Source organism: Equus caballus, chromosome 18 (assembly GCF_041296265.1).
Source record: "Equus caballus isolate H_3958 breed thoroughbred chromosome 18, TB-T2T, whole genome shotgun sequence".
Classification (NCBI taxonomy): Eukaryota; Metazoa; Chordata; class Mammalia; order Perissodactyla; family Equidae; genus Equus; species Equus caballus.
In genome coordinates this window covers 13,524,079-13,540,279 of record NC_091701.1, presented here as the reverse complement: position 1 = coordinate 13,540,279, position 16,201 = coordinate 13,524,079, and the positions used below count along the sequence as shown (strand labels likewise).

General features: G+C 49.9%; 1 protein-coding gene across 4 annotated transcripts in view; it reads right to left on the bottom strand.

The window, feature by feature from the left end:
- Window positions 1-7,959: 7,959 nt before the first annotated feature.
- The window catches only part of CCDC93 (coiled-coil domain containing 93), a 103,475-nt gene continuing 95,233 nt past the window's right edge, over window positions 7,960-16,201 (bottom strand). For 2 of the 4 annotated variants that reach the window (XR_011428166.1, XR_011428167.1), the window contains exons 23-24: window positions 12,964-13,129; window positions 7,960-8,365 (exon numbers count right to left, since the gene is read on the bottom strand). Coding sequence is in view for 2 of the 4 variants with exons in the window: in XM_070240696.1 (XP_070096797.1) it covers window positions 8,312-8,365; window positions 12,964-13,077 (168 nt within the window). In the remaining 2 variants the exon portion in view is untranslated. The remainder of the gene's footprint in view (window positions 8,366-12,963; window positions 13,130-16,201) is intronic. The other 2 variants (XM_070240696.1, XM_070240695.1) reach the window with 1 other exon arrangement.

The following is a 16,201-nucleotide window of genomic DNA, read 5'->3' as shown; positions in this document are numbered from 1 at the left end:
TAAGCATAATGTGTCTGTTCTGCCTCAAATCTCCTTGTCTGTAGAACATGGCTAAGATGGAGCTGGAAGGCTACAAGACGAATTAATCTCTTCCCTGTCGGAATTTATTTGCTGATTAAGGTAGCACTAAAGTGTCCTCATGTCAGAATCCCATTCCACAAAGTTCCAGGCCTGTGGGATGGATGTGGGTAGCCTAATAGTTTTATTTTATAAACTGAGTCATGTATAATGTAAAGCATGCTACGTTTCTCCCATTTAACATGGCCTTCTTGTTTCTTCAGGCATGTCTGAACAGAATTTGGATTCTGATCATGATTGCTGTCCTCTGTGAGCATCTATTCCACATGTGGGTACCGTCCCCAAAAGTCTGCTCTCTGGCCCTGATCTGGTCCCTCCACACTAATGCTGGGTGGTATAGAGGTGTCTTTCAAACTCCAGGTCACAACCTACCATGAAATCACTTTGGTGGTGGTTTGTCAGCTGTGTTCTCAATAACTGTGCACAATTACTACAAAATCTCAGTGGTGTAGACCAACGAGCCTTTGTTTCTTGCTGAGACATCTGTGAGTTGCCTGGGATTGCACTGATCTGGGCTGGGCTCTCCTGGGCTCGGCTTCCCTCTGCAGCTCTGCTCCTGTGTCCCTCATCCTCCTCAGGCCAGCAGGGTTTGTCCTTTTCAAGAGAGATGTATAAGAGGGCAAGCCCAACCACGCAAGCACATTTTCAAACTTTTGCTCATATCAAGTCTGCTAACAAGCCATAGACCAAGCAAGAGCCCAGAGTCAAGGGCTGGGGAAGTACATCCCACCTGCCAGGACGCCATGACAAAGGTGCGTGCTCTGGGGGGATGAAAAATGGAAACCAATAATTCAATGCTCAGCATTTTTACAAAGTACTTAAGCAGAACAGGAAAAAAAATCAGAGTGTAGTATAGAAAGGGTAAACATGGTCTCGTGAAACTTGTTCCACGTCTGTTTTCATCTGGATTATTAGTGGTCTCTTTACTGGGCTCCCTGCTTCTGCCCTCGCCTCCCCTGCAGGCTGCAGTCAGCACGGCCCCAGAGGGATCCCTACTGAAACCTTCCTGAAGCCTTGCAATGGCTTCCCACACAGGTGCCTTCGTGTTCCTGTCACCTGCCGGGCACCCTCCTACCTCAAGGCCTGATACCAGCTACTCCCTCTGGCCGGAATTCTCCCACAGGTATCTCGGGGACCCCCTCCCTCACTACGCATGAGGACTTTTGTCATCGTTTATTTGTTTATATTTATGTAATGCTAAGAACACAGATATCCTAAAGAAGAAACAGTAACAGAGTTTTTTCTGTACAGGATTTTGATTATAAAACACCAGTAATTTAAAGCTCTAAAACAGAAAAGCACATCAATCTAGAAAACTGTAAAACCTAGTTTCTCTCTTACCTGAATTAATCCGAGAACACCTAAACATTCTCTTTGAGATATTAACATTAAAATCATGCAAAGAAACTTTACCCATAGTGTTTAAACCATAAAACCAACACCTGGGTTGTACCTGACAAAGCCTATAAAGTGATGCACAGTGAATACAACTGGAAGAAAGTCAGGGTGACCGAGAGTCAGGGGAAAGAAGGCAGTCAGGGACAGGAGCCATGTGTGGAGCAGGGCGCCCCGCCGTGTCTGCTGCCAGCCCCGATGACCCCAGAGGCTCTGCACGCCGAGCAGCCCCCGGACAGCAGGGATGAAGCCTGAATCTCTAAGAGCCGGCAAACTGACGCTCCAGAAAAATGTCCACAATTAAAACCGAGGTAGTCCTCAGTGAAGAATGTAAACTAAGAGGCCCTAACTATTCATGATAAAACTGCAGCCGTCACCTCCACACTAGACACTCCGGATCCCTCGTCCTGGTTTCATCAGCAGGTGGAAGCACGTGCCATCTGGTTTCCCTCTTTACCTGGTGTGTTTCCCCACTGAGTGCGGCCGAAGGAGGGCGGGGCCTTTGTCTGCTTTGTTCACTGCTGTGTTCCCAGGGCCTGAGCCGCAGGAGAAGCTCAAATATTTGTTGGTTGAATGAATGAATGAATAGGGATTTATTTTTCTCGTGGAACAAGAAATACAGAGGCCAGTGGTCCCCACTTTGGTTCAGATGCCCGTCATGCCTTCAGGGAGCCAGGCTCTTTCCGTCTTTTCACTCTGCCAAGCTCAGTGTGTTGGGAGGTTTCCTCACAGTCTCAAAATGGCTAAGGCTGCTCCCACCATGTCGTTCTTTCTTCCCCAACAACTTGCAAAAACAGCAGCTCTCCTCACGCATCTTGAGCTGATCAGCAGCAGGAAAGTCTCCTCTCTTCTGGCCCGAGCTGAGTTAAACACACGTGTGTAAACCAATTCATGGCAAGCAGAAACGGATTCCTGTGACTGTTTTAGAACAGCTGTCATGAGTCCTCACCTGGACCGGACACCTTCCACCCCAGAGGGGGATAAAATCAGAGCTCTGCTGGTAAGGAAAGAGGGCTGGGGACAGGATCGCCGGCGGTAGATTTCCACGCAGGACAGGCACGGCTCCTGGAGAGTGCTAAGAGCGCCCCCCGGACCATGGTGCAGGGGACCATCTCCATCTTTTTCACCCCAAAAGCCAGAGGAACAGGGGTTGTGCTGTGATTCTCCAAGATGGAGGCCACCCTGCCACAGCCCTCGTCTGTTCCCAGGGCGCAGCCACTGCACAGTCCGTCTCCCCATCCCCCCACCTCCCTTCCACGCCCACACGCTCACACGTCAGAGCAGAACCATCCTCACTGCTTGTCTCCCAAAGGTCTTCTGTGGAAGAGGACAGCCCCTCCACTTCCCTGTCTCCCTCAAGACCCAAGAAAAGGAGAGTTAACTACTTTTGGTTCAAAGGCTTTAAATTCCTAAGGAAAGCAGATTTACTGAATAAGAATCTTCTCTCTTATTTCTCTTTTTTAGAAAAGCAAACCAAATGAAAATTTAAAAACTTTATTTTTTGAATAGATAATACCGGTACATGGTACAAAATGCAAAAGGTACAAAAGGTATACGGTGAAAAGTAATTCCCACCCCATTTCCCAGAGGCAACCAAGGCCGCCAGGTGCCTTGTATCCTCCTAGTCTAGGCATATGCGAGCAGATATGTTTAGATGTCCGTGTGTGTGTATACGGACAGACACACACATACATATACACACCCACAGACACACGTTTTTCCCCATCCCCTTCCTCTTTTTAAAGACAAACACTAGGACAAGATGAGCCTCTTTCTCCCACTTAACCATGCATCCTGGGGGTCATTCCATGGCAGTGCTTACACAGTGGCTCTATTCTCTTAAATTTCTCTTAATATTCCATTGTACAGATTCACCAGAATATATTTAACCACTGCCCCACGCTGGTGTAGATTCCAGCGTTTTTTTGTCTTTTTCTTTTTGCTATTGCAAACAATGCTGCAGTGAAAATCCTGTACATGGAAAAATTCCCAGAAGTAGCACTGCTGGCTCGAAAGGTGTGTGCGTTTGCACCTTTAAAAGGTCGTCGGTCACCCTCCATGAGGCAGGACCGTATCCGAGGGCTGCTTCCCACTTCTTGGTTTCTCGTGGCTGAGTCATTTCAACCAGTCAAGTTACCTTTAGATTCATGACATGCTTTGAGCCCAAACACACCCCACGATCTAATCTCTGATGTTAGTGTGCATACCCTTTCTTTTTTCCTACATGGGGAGAAAAAACATGTGTAGAAGGTAATTCCTTTGCGAGGTCTGCAACCCCTCACACCTTTCTCATCCCACCCTTCATGATGAGAATATAACACACACAGTCTGAGAGAGGTCCTCTGAAGCTGCTGAATAAAACTGTCTACCTGCTCTCAAACCAAGCATAGGTCAGATGAATGGCTCAATCTGAACTCTGCCAACACAGCGGGGCAAAGTTGCCACGTGGAGAAGCTCTTGTATCCAACCAGAGTTTCCTCATCCCCCCAGCCAGCTGCTGGGGAGACGGTCCCCGCCGTCACTCTGACACCCCGAGGGGAGGGCAGGCACGGTTTGCAAAGGACCCCGACATTCAAACAGTGGCATATGCCAGCAAGACAGAGAGCAGGGAAAGGGCAGAACATGGTCAGGGCTACAGGCTGACACTGAATGGGTCTGTACAAGTGTCAGGGCATCAGGGAAAGCCACTGCCCATGACCTTGGGGGGAAAGCCATCTAGGCAGAGGCAGCAGAAAGAGCAAAAGCCACGAGTAGGCACGAGCTCGCACTCTGAGGAACGGATGTAGGGCTGACGTGGAGAGCACACAGGATTCCCGACATGGTCAAACAGGCCACAGACCAGTTCCTAAATCCCCCCTATCGTTTTCACAGTTATTGTGAGAAGAGGGGAGACCATTATAACCATTTCTTATGTACCATTTTCAGCCTATCATCATGTGCTGTTAGATGGAGTGCTCTGGACAGAGGGAAAAGGAGAAAGAGAGGGCCTGAGATTCCCTGAAGATGAATCAAACAGGGCGGCTCTGCTGGCCATACCCAGCCCCATGGACAGACATGGCACCTCATCCTGCTGGGCTCCGCCACTGCCCCGCTCTGCGGGAAGATGCTCTTTCCCCTGGAGGCCGACCAAGGCCACGAGCAAGTCACACAGCACATCCTCGTGCTCTCCCTCAAAGCACGTGTCAGGCCAGCTATCCGCCTCTCAGGCTCGGCCAAGGGAACTTTTCACGTGTACTGCTAGAATGACTGCTTCCCTGCTCCACTGACCATCAGTCACCTGCAGAGAGCGCGACACCAGGCCATGCTGAGAGAAACCAAGGTGGCACAGGTGACAGACCACTGTGTGCTGTCCAAGGGTCCTTTCAGGCGGGTCTGCTTGGGTCACTAGACGTGACCGGGGCCCCCAGCGTTGCAGCCTGATGTCACAGGGATGGTGCTGTGTGAGGTAGTAAGAGGGCCGCCCGGAGCCTTCCCCATCCTCTGCCCTGGGGTCAGGAGGTCCCGAGAGTTACGGTGTTTGGTCAGGGAGTGCTTCCTCGGCCTGGGAAAGGCCTCCTGTCTGGACCAGCCCCTCTGCCTTCTGGCTCCACTGCCAGGCTCAGTCGACACTGGCAGGACCTGACCATCCACAGAATACGGGCAAGGAACCAGAATCTACTTAGAACCACACACTTCAGACTCTAACCAGAGCTTAGGCCTGACAAACTTGGAAGTTGCCCTCTCTGTTAAAAAAGGAAACAGACCCCTCACGTGTGACTGGGGTGGCCGTCCTCTAACACTTGGCACCTCCCTCCAGTGCTTGAGCTGACCCCAGTGATCCACGAGAGACTGAGCCCAGGCCAAGGACAACAGGAAATATGTCCCCATTGTCCCCCCAGATGTCTCATGGTCACCTAGTCTGTCCTGACTTTGGTTTGAAACAAAGCAGCCCACGTACTCCACGAGATGCATGTGGGAAGGAGGGGAGCCCCCGACCCAGAGGCTGGCCCAGAATCCCAGGGCCCTGGGCGGCCAGCCACAGGATGTCTGCCCCCTTAGCAAGCTCATTGCTCTGATGGAGCAGGACAGCTGAAGGCTTCCTGGGGAAACCTCATTCTTCCTGAAGCACGCATTTCATAAAAGTAAGTGAAGGATGTCTTCCCCCTTCTTTGTTTACTCCAGAAAAGCCTGCGGGCTTGGCAGAACACCTAGCCATACTCTGTCTGGACATACAGAAGGATGCGGAGGAACCTCGTTGAGCGACTTCTCAAATGATGGGGCCTTGGGGCCTCGGGGCCTCTCCTCAGCCTCTAAGGCCTGACTGTAAAGCACACTTAATGTCCTAATTTGTACTGTCCATCTTTGTAATTACTCACAAAGGCACTAGCCACTCTATGGGTTATCTGTGGCAAACACGGAATTCTCAAGACTGGCTTCTGCCTAATTAAAAATGTGTTCAAGGAATGGAAACAAATTTATCATCTGTATTAGGCCTCGTAGATTAAAGAGAGGGAAAAGATTTCTGCTGATAACTCCCTATCCCCAAACCCAGTGAAACTCTTCAGAAACATAGCCCCAAATAAATAAATGCCCCTACTTTTTCTTTTTTTGGTGAGGAAGATTGGCTCTGAGCTAACATCTGTTGTCAATCTTCCTCTTCTTGCTTGAGGAAGATTGTCGCTGAGCCAACATCTATGCCAATCTTCCTCTATTTTGTATGTGGGATGCCACCACAGCATGGCCCTGACAAGCAGTGTGCAGGACCACGCCCAGGATTCGAACTCACGAACCCTGGGCCACCGAATTGGAGCACACGAACTTAACCACTATGCCACCGGGCTCTTAAAAAGAATTATTGGTTGCTCAGGATTCGTCGTGCCGTACTTCCCCCAATAACACAGAGAGGTGGCCTACCATAACCTCCTCCTCCCTGCCACCTGTGGACAGATCCACACAGAATCTCCCAACTGCTCAGAAGTTGTGAATTAGGGAGCGGGTCTCTGAGCTTCCCAACAGGGGCGAAGATGTTTTCCTGAACCTAAAATACTTTCCCGTCAAACTGCTGTCTCCTTCCCCTGCCTTCAGAGAGCCACCCACTCTGTGGCAGTCACTTGCGTCAACTTCACGGAGCCCTGCCGAAGTCCACACATGACCACGGCCCAGGGTCCAGCCTATCCGGAGATGCACGTGGCCCGGGAGCAGTGCGCTCAGCACGCGGGAGTGCCATTTCAAAGACTGCTGCTTCCACTCAGCTCCGGGAGCAGCCATCTCATCACTGGGCCGCCCTGGCCCTGGCACAGAAGCCAACGGCTGCCGTCAGTCCAGAATGAGATGTTTTAGGTTTGTACACGTCAGCCCTGCTTAATGCATACATTACGGCACTACAAATGAACAGGAGGTTCCCGTGGCTGCACTGAAGGCCCTATTTGCTTGACATGGTTAAGCTTTCCTGTTTTATTGTCCAAACCTACTAACTGGTATGAGTGCAAGGTTTATGCAGAATGAAGCGCCAACCCCAGGCTGGGATTAACTGACCATAACTGAGCTGCCAGGCTCCTGAGGACCAGGGCAGGAGGAGCTGCGTGTTTGGCGTGGACTGCTCATTTTCAGAGAATAAAGTCACCCCTCTGCCTCTCTTCAAGCCTCTCCAAAGGCTGGTCCCAGCCCATCGCTCCTGTAAGGCCTCCCGAGAGACCAGTCTACTCCTCTCCCAACAGGCAGGCCTCGGACTCTCTCTGCAGCCTCGAGTTTTTAATCATAGTCGTACTTTATCCAAAGTGGTCTTTCCACCCCTCTCTGCCTATTATAATGTGAGGCCCCCTTCAGACCCAGCCCAAATCGTGCCTCCTCCATGGAGTCTCCCAGACGTCTGCACACCTCAGTGCTCCTCCTCCTGATGCCCTCTATACCTGCTCATGGCCTGTCACTCTGAGACTGAGCATGTCCTGCCTTGGACTGCAGTGAATGGTGCACAGGTCACATCTCTGCTTAGACCACGACCTGTCCAGAGCATAGGGCACATTTAACGTGCTCTTAATGAGGGAGATGCACAAGTCCCTCCCCATGTTGGCTGTGACTCAAATGAAAAATCGGGCATGAGAAGGTGTCATTCTTATTGAAGAGTCCTCAATGCGAGGCCCCTGTTTCCATTTTTGGGTGAAATGACCTTGAGCAACGAGTAGCGTGTAAAGATTAAACCAACTGCAGTACCGAGCTTTCATTCCAGTTGCTACACCATTCGCCAGCTGGCCGGCATCTTGAGGAGCCAAGAATGAAAGGCACCACAGACAATGAAGGGCCCAAGTGACCAACACTCACATGGGCTGGTCACTCAGCTAAAAGCATTTGTTTACTAAAAAATCCCAGGTGGCAAAGCTCTGGGGTCAGGTGGGCTATGTCTGCACCCTGGGACACATGCCAGGCGTCTGGGGTGCAGGGTCTGTGTCTCATACTTCTCTCCATCTCCCTCAGTGCTTACCTCCCAGTGGTTGTTCAATTAACATCTGCTGAACAAACGAACTCTTCTTTATTCAGAGGGTCCATACAAATACAGGTACCTTCATATGTGCAATGTTACTGAAGAAATAAAAGTTGAATTGACACAGAGAACAAATATTGCCCCCATTTCTTCATAGGATGATGGGTGTTATCCAAGCCCCAATGTCTACACCATCTGATTCCATCAACGACAACCAATACAGAGATGACGTGGAAGCAAATCGGAGCAAGAACATGTCCAGGGTGTTGAGATCACTGCACCCGCATCTCGCTATGCAGCGTTCAGAACCATTTCACAGCCTTGTTGTCAGTAAGTGGCATTTAGAGAACCCCGGCCGTGCGCTGATGATGTCAGGGGCTCTCAGGAGGCCTTGGCTCCCACCTTGGACAGCAGCACCTCGTTCCTGCGGCCCTCCTGGGGGGAAGCAGAGAGGAGGTGATGACACGAGCACCCACATGAGGCCCAGATGGTCTCACTGTCCTCCCCCAGTCCCATGGGAGGCACCCACTGACCCACTAAGCCAGCCTCCTGGCACGCTGCCATGAGCACGCTGATACTTCCTGGCAACGTGCTGACCTTCAATGCCAAGACAGCTCTAACGACCACTGGCTTCTGAACTGTCAGACTGACAACAGGGTGAGAGGATCAGGCACTGTCATTCTGAAGGGTGTCCTGAAGCCTCCAAAATCCTCAAGAGGTCAGAAGCAGAAAGCAGACACTTAGGTGCCAATCTTGGACCACTACAGTGGGGAAGGGGAGAAGGCTCTCGGATACAGCAGCCGAAGGAGTGACAAAAGGCAGCCCTGGTTTACACAGCAAGCAGAGTATGCAGAGAAGTTCTTACTCCGACAGAGTGAAAGTTAAGAATATCCTAGCTTTAAGAAAGAAAGCAACTCACAGAAGACAGGGTGAGAGAAATGTGTCAAGGGGCACCTGTCCCCTTAAAAAGGAGCTGCATGAGATCTATTACTGCCTGTGCTGAGGAATGTCACGAAGGGAGGTCACTGCCCCATCCTGAGTGTGGAATCTGATGTCGAGTGGTGCAAGGCCACCTCTGCGTCACTGTGTATTCCCGTCTGCAGACATCTTCCAAAGCTGCTCACCGTGGATCCTCCGTCCCCCTGTTCCCACCGGCCTTGGGAGCTCAGGAAACCGCCATCTGCTAGCAAACAATCTCCACCTCTTCCCTGGGCCACGTCACAAGGAGCTGTGTCTACACTGAGAGGTGCACATGATAATGGGAGGGGCCTGGAAAGGTCAAGCCCGAGGGCCCGGGCTTGGCAGGGCGGCCAGGCCTCCAGCAGCCATGCTTCCCTGGAAATGCACTTAGCATGGAAGAGAAACCTTCTTTCACCCTTGAACCTCTGCATCCAAGGCCCCAAGGTCAACGTTTCCATCTCCCTGAGCCCGGTTAGGGACCCCACCTCTCTGGAGGCTCTTAGATCTTTCCAGCTACAGCGACCTTGGTTTTACTAAGACAAGTGCCAGTTCACTGTATAGTTTATACTTATCTTCCCTTCAGAGCTCTGGAATAGCTAGGCCCTGAGCTGAGGGTGGGCTAAATTAGTGTGAGAAGCAAGGCACTCTGGCACTGTTTGAGCACATGTATTTGGAGGGGAGGCAGTTAATTTTTCCTAGGGGTGGGAAGAGAAAGAATGTGAAGTCGAGTAACATTTGTTGTATTAGAAAAGTTAAGAAGAGGGTTTTGCTTCTTAAAATGAGTTATTGAGATTTTCTTGGGGGAAAAACTTCCAGCCAAAAAGAAGTGAGGAGGGGAGGAGATGGAAGAAGAACAGGCAGTCATACTATTATGACGTTATACTACTTTCTCTACTTCTGCGTATTTTTTAAATTTCCATGATAAAACAATGAATAAATAAATTAGTTTCAGTTGTCACCGACCTCACCTTTTAAATGAGGCAAAAACGTCAGAAGCATTCAAACCCCCCAGAGTAGAGGCCCACCAGGGGTAATTCTGTACATCACACCACACTGAGATGGTGCTTGAGTGCGTCAGTCAAGATATCCTGGGCTGTCACCTGGTGTGTGTGAACACTGATTAAATTCATGCAATCTACTAGAGAAGCCTTTTGGGAGACTACAGAACAATATTGTCTGTCTGTTCAAAGCAAATAGAGGAAGAGTCCTTCAGGCATTTCTTTCTAGAACAAAAGGAAAAATGTGTCCTTGCCTCTATTTCTTTCCTGCTGAAGACCCTATGGGGCCCACTCTGTGTCAGACACAGCACTCACAGTGAATTCAGCTCACGCGAGATTATGTAGCCAGAGCCAGCTTCATAAAAATGTTATGGTTTGCACTCAGCAGTGCTGGCTAGAATTTAAATAGAATTTAAATCTTGGTTTGGTGACCCTGTGAGAGACAATGATTAACGTAATGCTGTGGTTACGGTGACTTCAGAGGATGTGTTGTTTCCTGGCAGACTTGTTATCCACACGCTCTCCCAGGGTGAGCAAGCCAATGAAAGTTCCAAGATAACCCAATGTCTCTACTCACAGCAGAGGAGGCTGGGAGTCAGGATGAGGGCATGTCTTAGTGCCCACATGGAGCCCAGGGGGCATCACTGGTGCTCAATTAATGTGGAGTAAACCAAACCCAACAAAGCGAACTACTAAGGTGGCCAAAGACCACGTTTCGGACAATGATGCTGTGTTCTGCATGAAGAATAATTATTGCCCAGCACAAGTGCTAGGGACCAGGATGTGGTGAGAATTCAGAACGTGGGAGCAGAACACCAAGCAGGTGGGTGGAGGCAGGTGGAGAAGGCAGAAGAGAGGGGCCACTCCACCTGGGATGAAGGGCTGCCCTTTCCAACTGTTTTTCTACCACAATCGAGATCTTACCTGGAACTGCAGATGTAAGAGCAGAATTGCTCTGGCTGAAGGGATGGGGTGGAGCCCGGGGAGCAGCAAGCCAGCCCCCATCGCCACCTCCTCCTCAATAATGGTGGTGGCCCGACGAGGGACCGAGTTACCTCAGAGGAGCTTGTGGAAAGAAGTTTAAAATTTGGGAACACTGATACGTGGTTGCTAATTCAAAATTTTTGCCAAGTACTATGTTAAAAAAAAAAAGGAGTACACACTATCACCACTATTTTAAAAGGGAAATACAATTTGACATCAAAAACAAGAGGACACGCTATATTTTAGAAAGGTGAGTCCTTTAAATGAAATATATATAGCTGTCCGCAGAACATATTACATTCTCCCTCCCTTTTTTTCCGAGTTGCTCTGAAGACAACAGGCTCAGACAAGAACTGGTCCAGGGTCTCGCTGGCTCTGAAGGAGCCGCCTGTCTCTGATGTGAGAGATCCTGTGCCTGAGACAGCGGAACGAGAAATCCTGATGCCCACCACAGCAGAAGGAGCTGCTTCCTTTGGAGGGCACCCTCTGCCCCGAGAGCCTGGACTGCAAGAACCAGCTTTTCCATTTCGCTTCGCTTTGCTTTGATTCTGACAGCTTACACTTATCCTCCCCAACTTATTTGCTTACGTTTCTGTTTCTGCTGTCAAAAGGGCAGGGCTGGTGCGTCCCAGCAACATGTGAAGAGTAATTCACCTCTTCTGGGCCTTTTCTCTTGGTGAGTTATTTGGGTTAAGGGGAAGAGCGAGATCTGGTGGGGAGGAGAGGGGCTTTCTTTGTGCCCTGCCAGCTCACTCACTGGCCCTTTCAAAAACGTCAGCGCAAACTCTCAGCCCCGGAGCACCTCGCCGCTCGCTCTCCATGCTGCCCAGCCTCAGACCCTGTCCCTGTCTGCTCCTGGCTGAAGCCTCCTGCTGTGCCCATGGCCAAGTCCTTCTCAGCCAACGACATCCCCTGCATTGCATTAGCACCCACGGCAAAGACTGAAACTCCTGCTCATCCCTTACTACTTCTTGCCTAGGTTCGCTGTCTCCCAGCTGATCATCTGTCTCCCTCCCCACAGTGGAAGCTCCCTGACACACGGACCAGGTCTGTTCTACAACCTGATCCATCCCCAGGGGCGTGGGAGGAGCTGGAGGGACATTTGTGGAAAGGATGAGAGATTTTGAAATGCCTGTGAGTTGTGGCTAACAAAAGTTACAATTAGACAAAAGAGAAGGAAAAGAGAAGGAAAGAAGGAGGAAAGAAGAGAGGAAAGAAGGAATAAATGAGAACAAAATTATTGGTATGGAACGATTATACTTTTTATCCTGTATACTAAACACCAGGATACAACCTACTTTTAGCTCCTCTCTATTTTCAGCAATCTCTAAACTCATTAAAACCACATGGATTTAGGTTAGAAAGGGGGAAAGAGTTCCTGAAAATAAAGCTGCTGAGATCCTGTCAAGCGACCAAATGAAGTCTCTTTTCTCTTAAGGGCAAACACTTTTCTCTCTGGAACAATGGACAGTAACCCTGCCCAAATGCAGAGAGAAAAGACAGTGACAAAAAATTCACTTGAGTGTTATAGGTGCCAAACACAGTGCTAGATGCTTCCATCCCTCATCTGACCCAACAGAACCGACCAGTGAGGAAACTGAGGCTTGGAGGGAGTAGGCCACAGCCCCAGTGCACGGTGGGTAAGTGCTGAGGGTGGGCCTGGGACTCAAGCCTGCCATACGCAACGTCCAGTCTCTTCCCACCAGCTTCTCGAGGTCCCTCCCGGCCTAAGAATGCGGGGAGGGAAATTCTAGATCTGAATCCAGAACAAGCGCTCTTTCCAGGCGGCCCTTGATGTGGGTGATGGAGCCAGTTTGCTGGTGAGTTTAAGGTGCCTACTAAGCGTTAGGAAAATGAAAATAAAGACGCTTTCTCACAGAACATTCAACCAGAGCCTTGAGACGGGCCACAGAACAACATGATCTTGAACTGCTGAGAACCACACTTAACTGCCAGCTCACACTGCCGACTTGCCATCTCCCTTTACAGACCAGGCGAGAACCAGGAGCTGCTCTGGTCTCGAAAGGCTCCTCTGGAGGTGAACACAGATCTCGCCTCAGCCTCACGTGCCGGGCCCAACCCTCCTCTCACCTCCTTGAACTCCTTCACAGTCTTGAAGTACAGCCTCTGCTTCTCTAGCAGCTCCAGGTACTGGTCACTCAGCTGGTCCCTTCTCATTTTGTTCTCTTGCTTCTTCTTTTCCGTCTGTGGGAACATTTTGGGAAACAGTGATGGAGAGGCGTGTTCTGATGAAGGGCTGCTGGCAACATCCAAAAGACAACAATTACTAACACGTTCGTGGACTTCCTTCCGGTACTTTCTTTCTTTGCATCATTTTTGAGGTTGGTTTATTTGTGTGATATTGCATAGAGGCTCTATAGTTTATTTAGCAATTCTATCATTAGGCGTTTAACTGTTCCATTAAAAAAACTTTTTTTTTGACCTCAAACAATTTCACAAAAAACAGGTTGGTGGTTCTCCACTAGGGGCTATTTCCCCCCAGAATTTCTAGAGACAGATTAATGGCCAAAGCTGGGGTGGGGAGGTGCTACTGGCATCTACTGGCAGGAGGCAGGGCTGCTGCTAAAGCCCTACAGCGCTCAGGACAGCCCCACAGCAGGAAGTATCTGGTCCAAATGCTACACTGAGCAACTCTGATTTAAACAACTGAGATCAAACTACAAAATTATCCTCTTTTTATTGAGCATAAGTATTTCAATGCTATTATAAACTGTCTACAATTATAGCTCAAAAAACCATACACTATTCCTAACCATCACTGCCTACTTACTCATCTTTCTATTGGTGGACGATTTAGGTTATTTCCAGGATTTTGATCTCATAAATAAAGGCCAGTCTTTGATTAAAGAGATTTTCCTAAGGTCCCTAAAAGCTTAGTCATTCAACAAATATTGAGTGAGTGGACATCTTGAGCACTAAATGCAGTGGTGATAAGGTGATGTCACTGCTCTCACGGAGCACACGTTCTAGAGAACTGACACTAACCAAGTACCACACAGAGAACTCCACAGGCAAATTCCAAGCAGTGATCAGGACTGTGAAGAAAATGAACAAGGTTAAGGGACGGAGAGGAGGGTGGGTGCATGGCCTCTTCAGACAGGCTGGCCAGGGAGGGCTTTCTGAGGAGGTGACATTTGGGCAGAGGTGGCAGTGGCTTGTACTTTATTTCCCTGGTCCAATCCTGACCGTGTGCCCAGCTCCTAAGTCCACTGATAACTCGTTCTGAGACTCTGTGCTCTCCTCTTTCCACAGCTCTAGAGACGGCCACCTGCTGCACACCCATGCCTGGGTCTGGAGTTTGGAAACCTGCCTTGTGCCCAGGTCTTCCAGAAGGGGGCAGTCCCCTCTGGGGACTCAGCCAGGGCTCTCCTACACTCAGAGCCCTGGTTCAGCAGCTAGCCCTGCTCCCTCATGGCCGACTTCCAGATGCTGCCCGAATGCCTCTCTATCACCGCTCATGTTCCTGCCACAACACCCACTGCTGTTCCTTCTTGGACCTCCATTCCCAAAGCTGTCAGATACTTTCTCTGCTGTGCTGGGGGACCCTCGAAGCTAGGTCCCTATCTCATATTTAGCAGAGCAGGCAGGTCGATTCCAGGACTTTCCTGTCTGCTCTGTACTCTAGCAGAAAATCTGGCCATGACTGACTATATCCTAGTGATATAAGCAAACAAATGCACTTTAATTCAAATGTATCCAGGACCTACTTTGGGAGGTAGGGTGGGAACCTGGAAAGGGCATAAAGTTGAGGCCAGAAAGGCGTGGTGTCAAATCCTAGCTCTGCTACTCACTGTATCCTTGGACAGGTTAGCTAACCTTTCTGAAGAACAGGTGACTTAGCTGTAAAATAAGGATAATATCACCTATATCACAGGTTTCATTGTGAAGAGTATACGACATTACGTGTTAAGGGAATGATACATCATTTGGTTCACAGTAGCTACTCAATAAAGACAGTGTTTCATCTGGACATTTGCCATCCTAGAAAGCATGTGGTAAGAAGTGGTAAGAGACCTCTCACCCTCAGAGTCAGGAGCAGACTCTCAGGTCTGAGTTCCATTTTCACACTGTTCTCAGCATCCCCTCACCCACTCACACTGCTCCTACTCCTTGCTTACTGGATCACCCCTTTGCACTCGAGGTCAGGAACTCCAGATTCTTTGACCGAGCACTCGCTCTCAGTACTCCAAAGACCCAGAGACCTTACCTCCTCTGGGTGAGGTCAAAATGCCTACTAGTGTGTGAGTCCCTCTTTACTCAGGAAGCCTTCCACGGACCACGGACACCTATTCTACCACTCGTAGCCACTGCTGGTCTATTGTGTGTACGCCCTGAATCTGCCGGTTCTGAAGAAATCTGTGCTCTGGGGGGACATAGACTCCCCTGCCACATCTGCACTGAGCAGGACCCATCAGGCCACCGAGACAGGGAAGGCTATGGTTTTTTTCAAACGAACGAAAGACATCCACACCAATGAGAGCTGCTCTGCAAAGCAGACAGACTTGCTCCACTCAGGGTGCCAGCCAATATTCAGACCCTGCATGGAACCCTCTGAGAACTGATTTGGAGTCAAGTGAATGAGTTCACTTGTTCAACAAACAGTTCGAGTGCCCAGCATGGGCCAGGAGCTCTGTTAGCCACTAACAACACAGACACAAGAAAGACAGCCCTCTGCGCCCCGGGTCCTGACCATCCTTCTAGGGGCCACCACCTGGCGGGTGAGGCGGCCACAGCGGCAGCCTCCTTCACTGCCAGCACTGAGGTGCTGCCAGCAGGAAGCCTGGGAGAGAACAGACAGAATGAAGGCTCAGGCCTATTTTTCCCCCAGGAGTCATCTCCCAGTAAACAGGAAGGGGCAGCCAAATGAAAAAACCCCAATAAATTGCTGTGGTTCTTCACTGGGAGCAAGAGCAGCTCCCCGGGGAGGAGCACGCAGGGGTGGAAAGGGCTGCTACAGGCTTGCGTCAGCCCAGTTCTCTGGCCTCCACCTGCCTCATGCCCCAGGTCACAGAGAAGGGACTCACTCGCTCTGCAAGAGAGCCTGTCCTGTCTCGGGTAAGTGTATGTGCACACAACAAGTGCTGCCTCAGGTTGCTCTCATTTTGTTGCTGAATAATCTTGTCACCAGTGATCCATTTTTTTGGGCTCCTTTGGCCTCATTTTATTGAAGTCATTAATGGGGAGATCAATATTTTCTACAGGGAAAGGGAGGTGGAGAGAGTCTGCCCTTAGTTCATCTCTTGTGAGAGGAGCTCACAGGCAGCTTGAATGTGTGTCTTTGTGAGCAGGTACTATGATGACAGGTCCC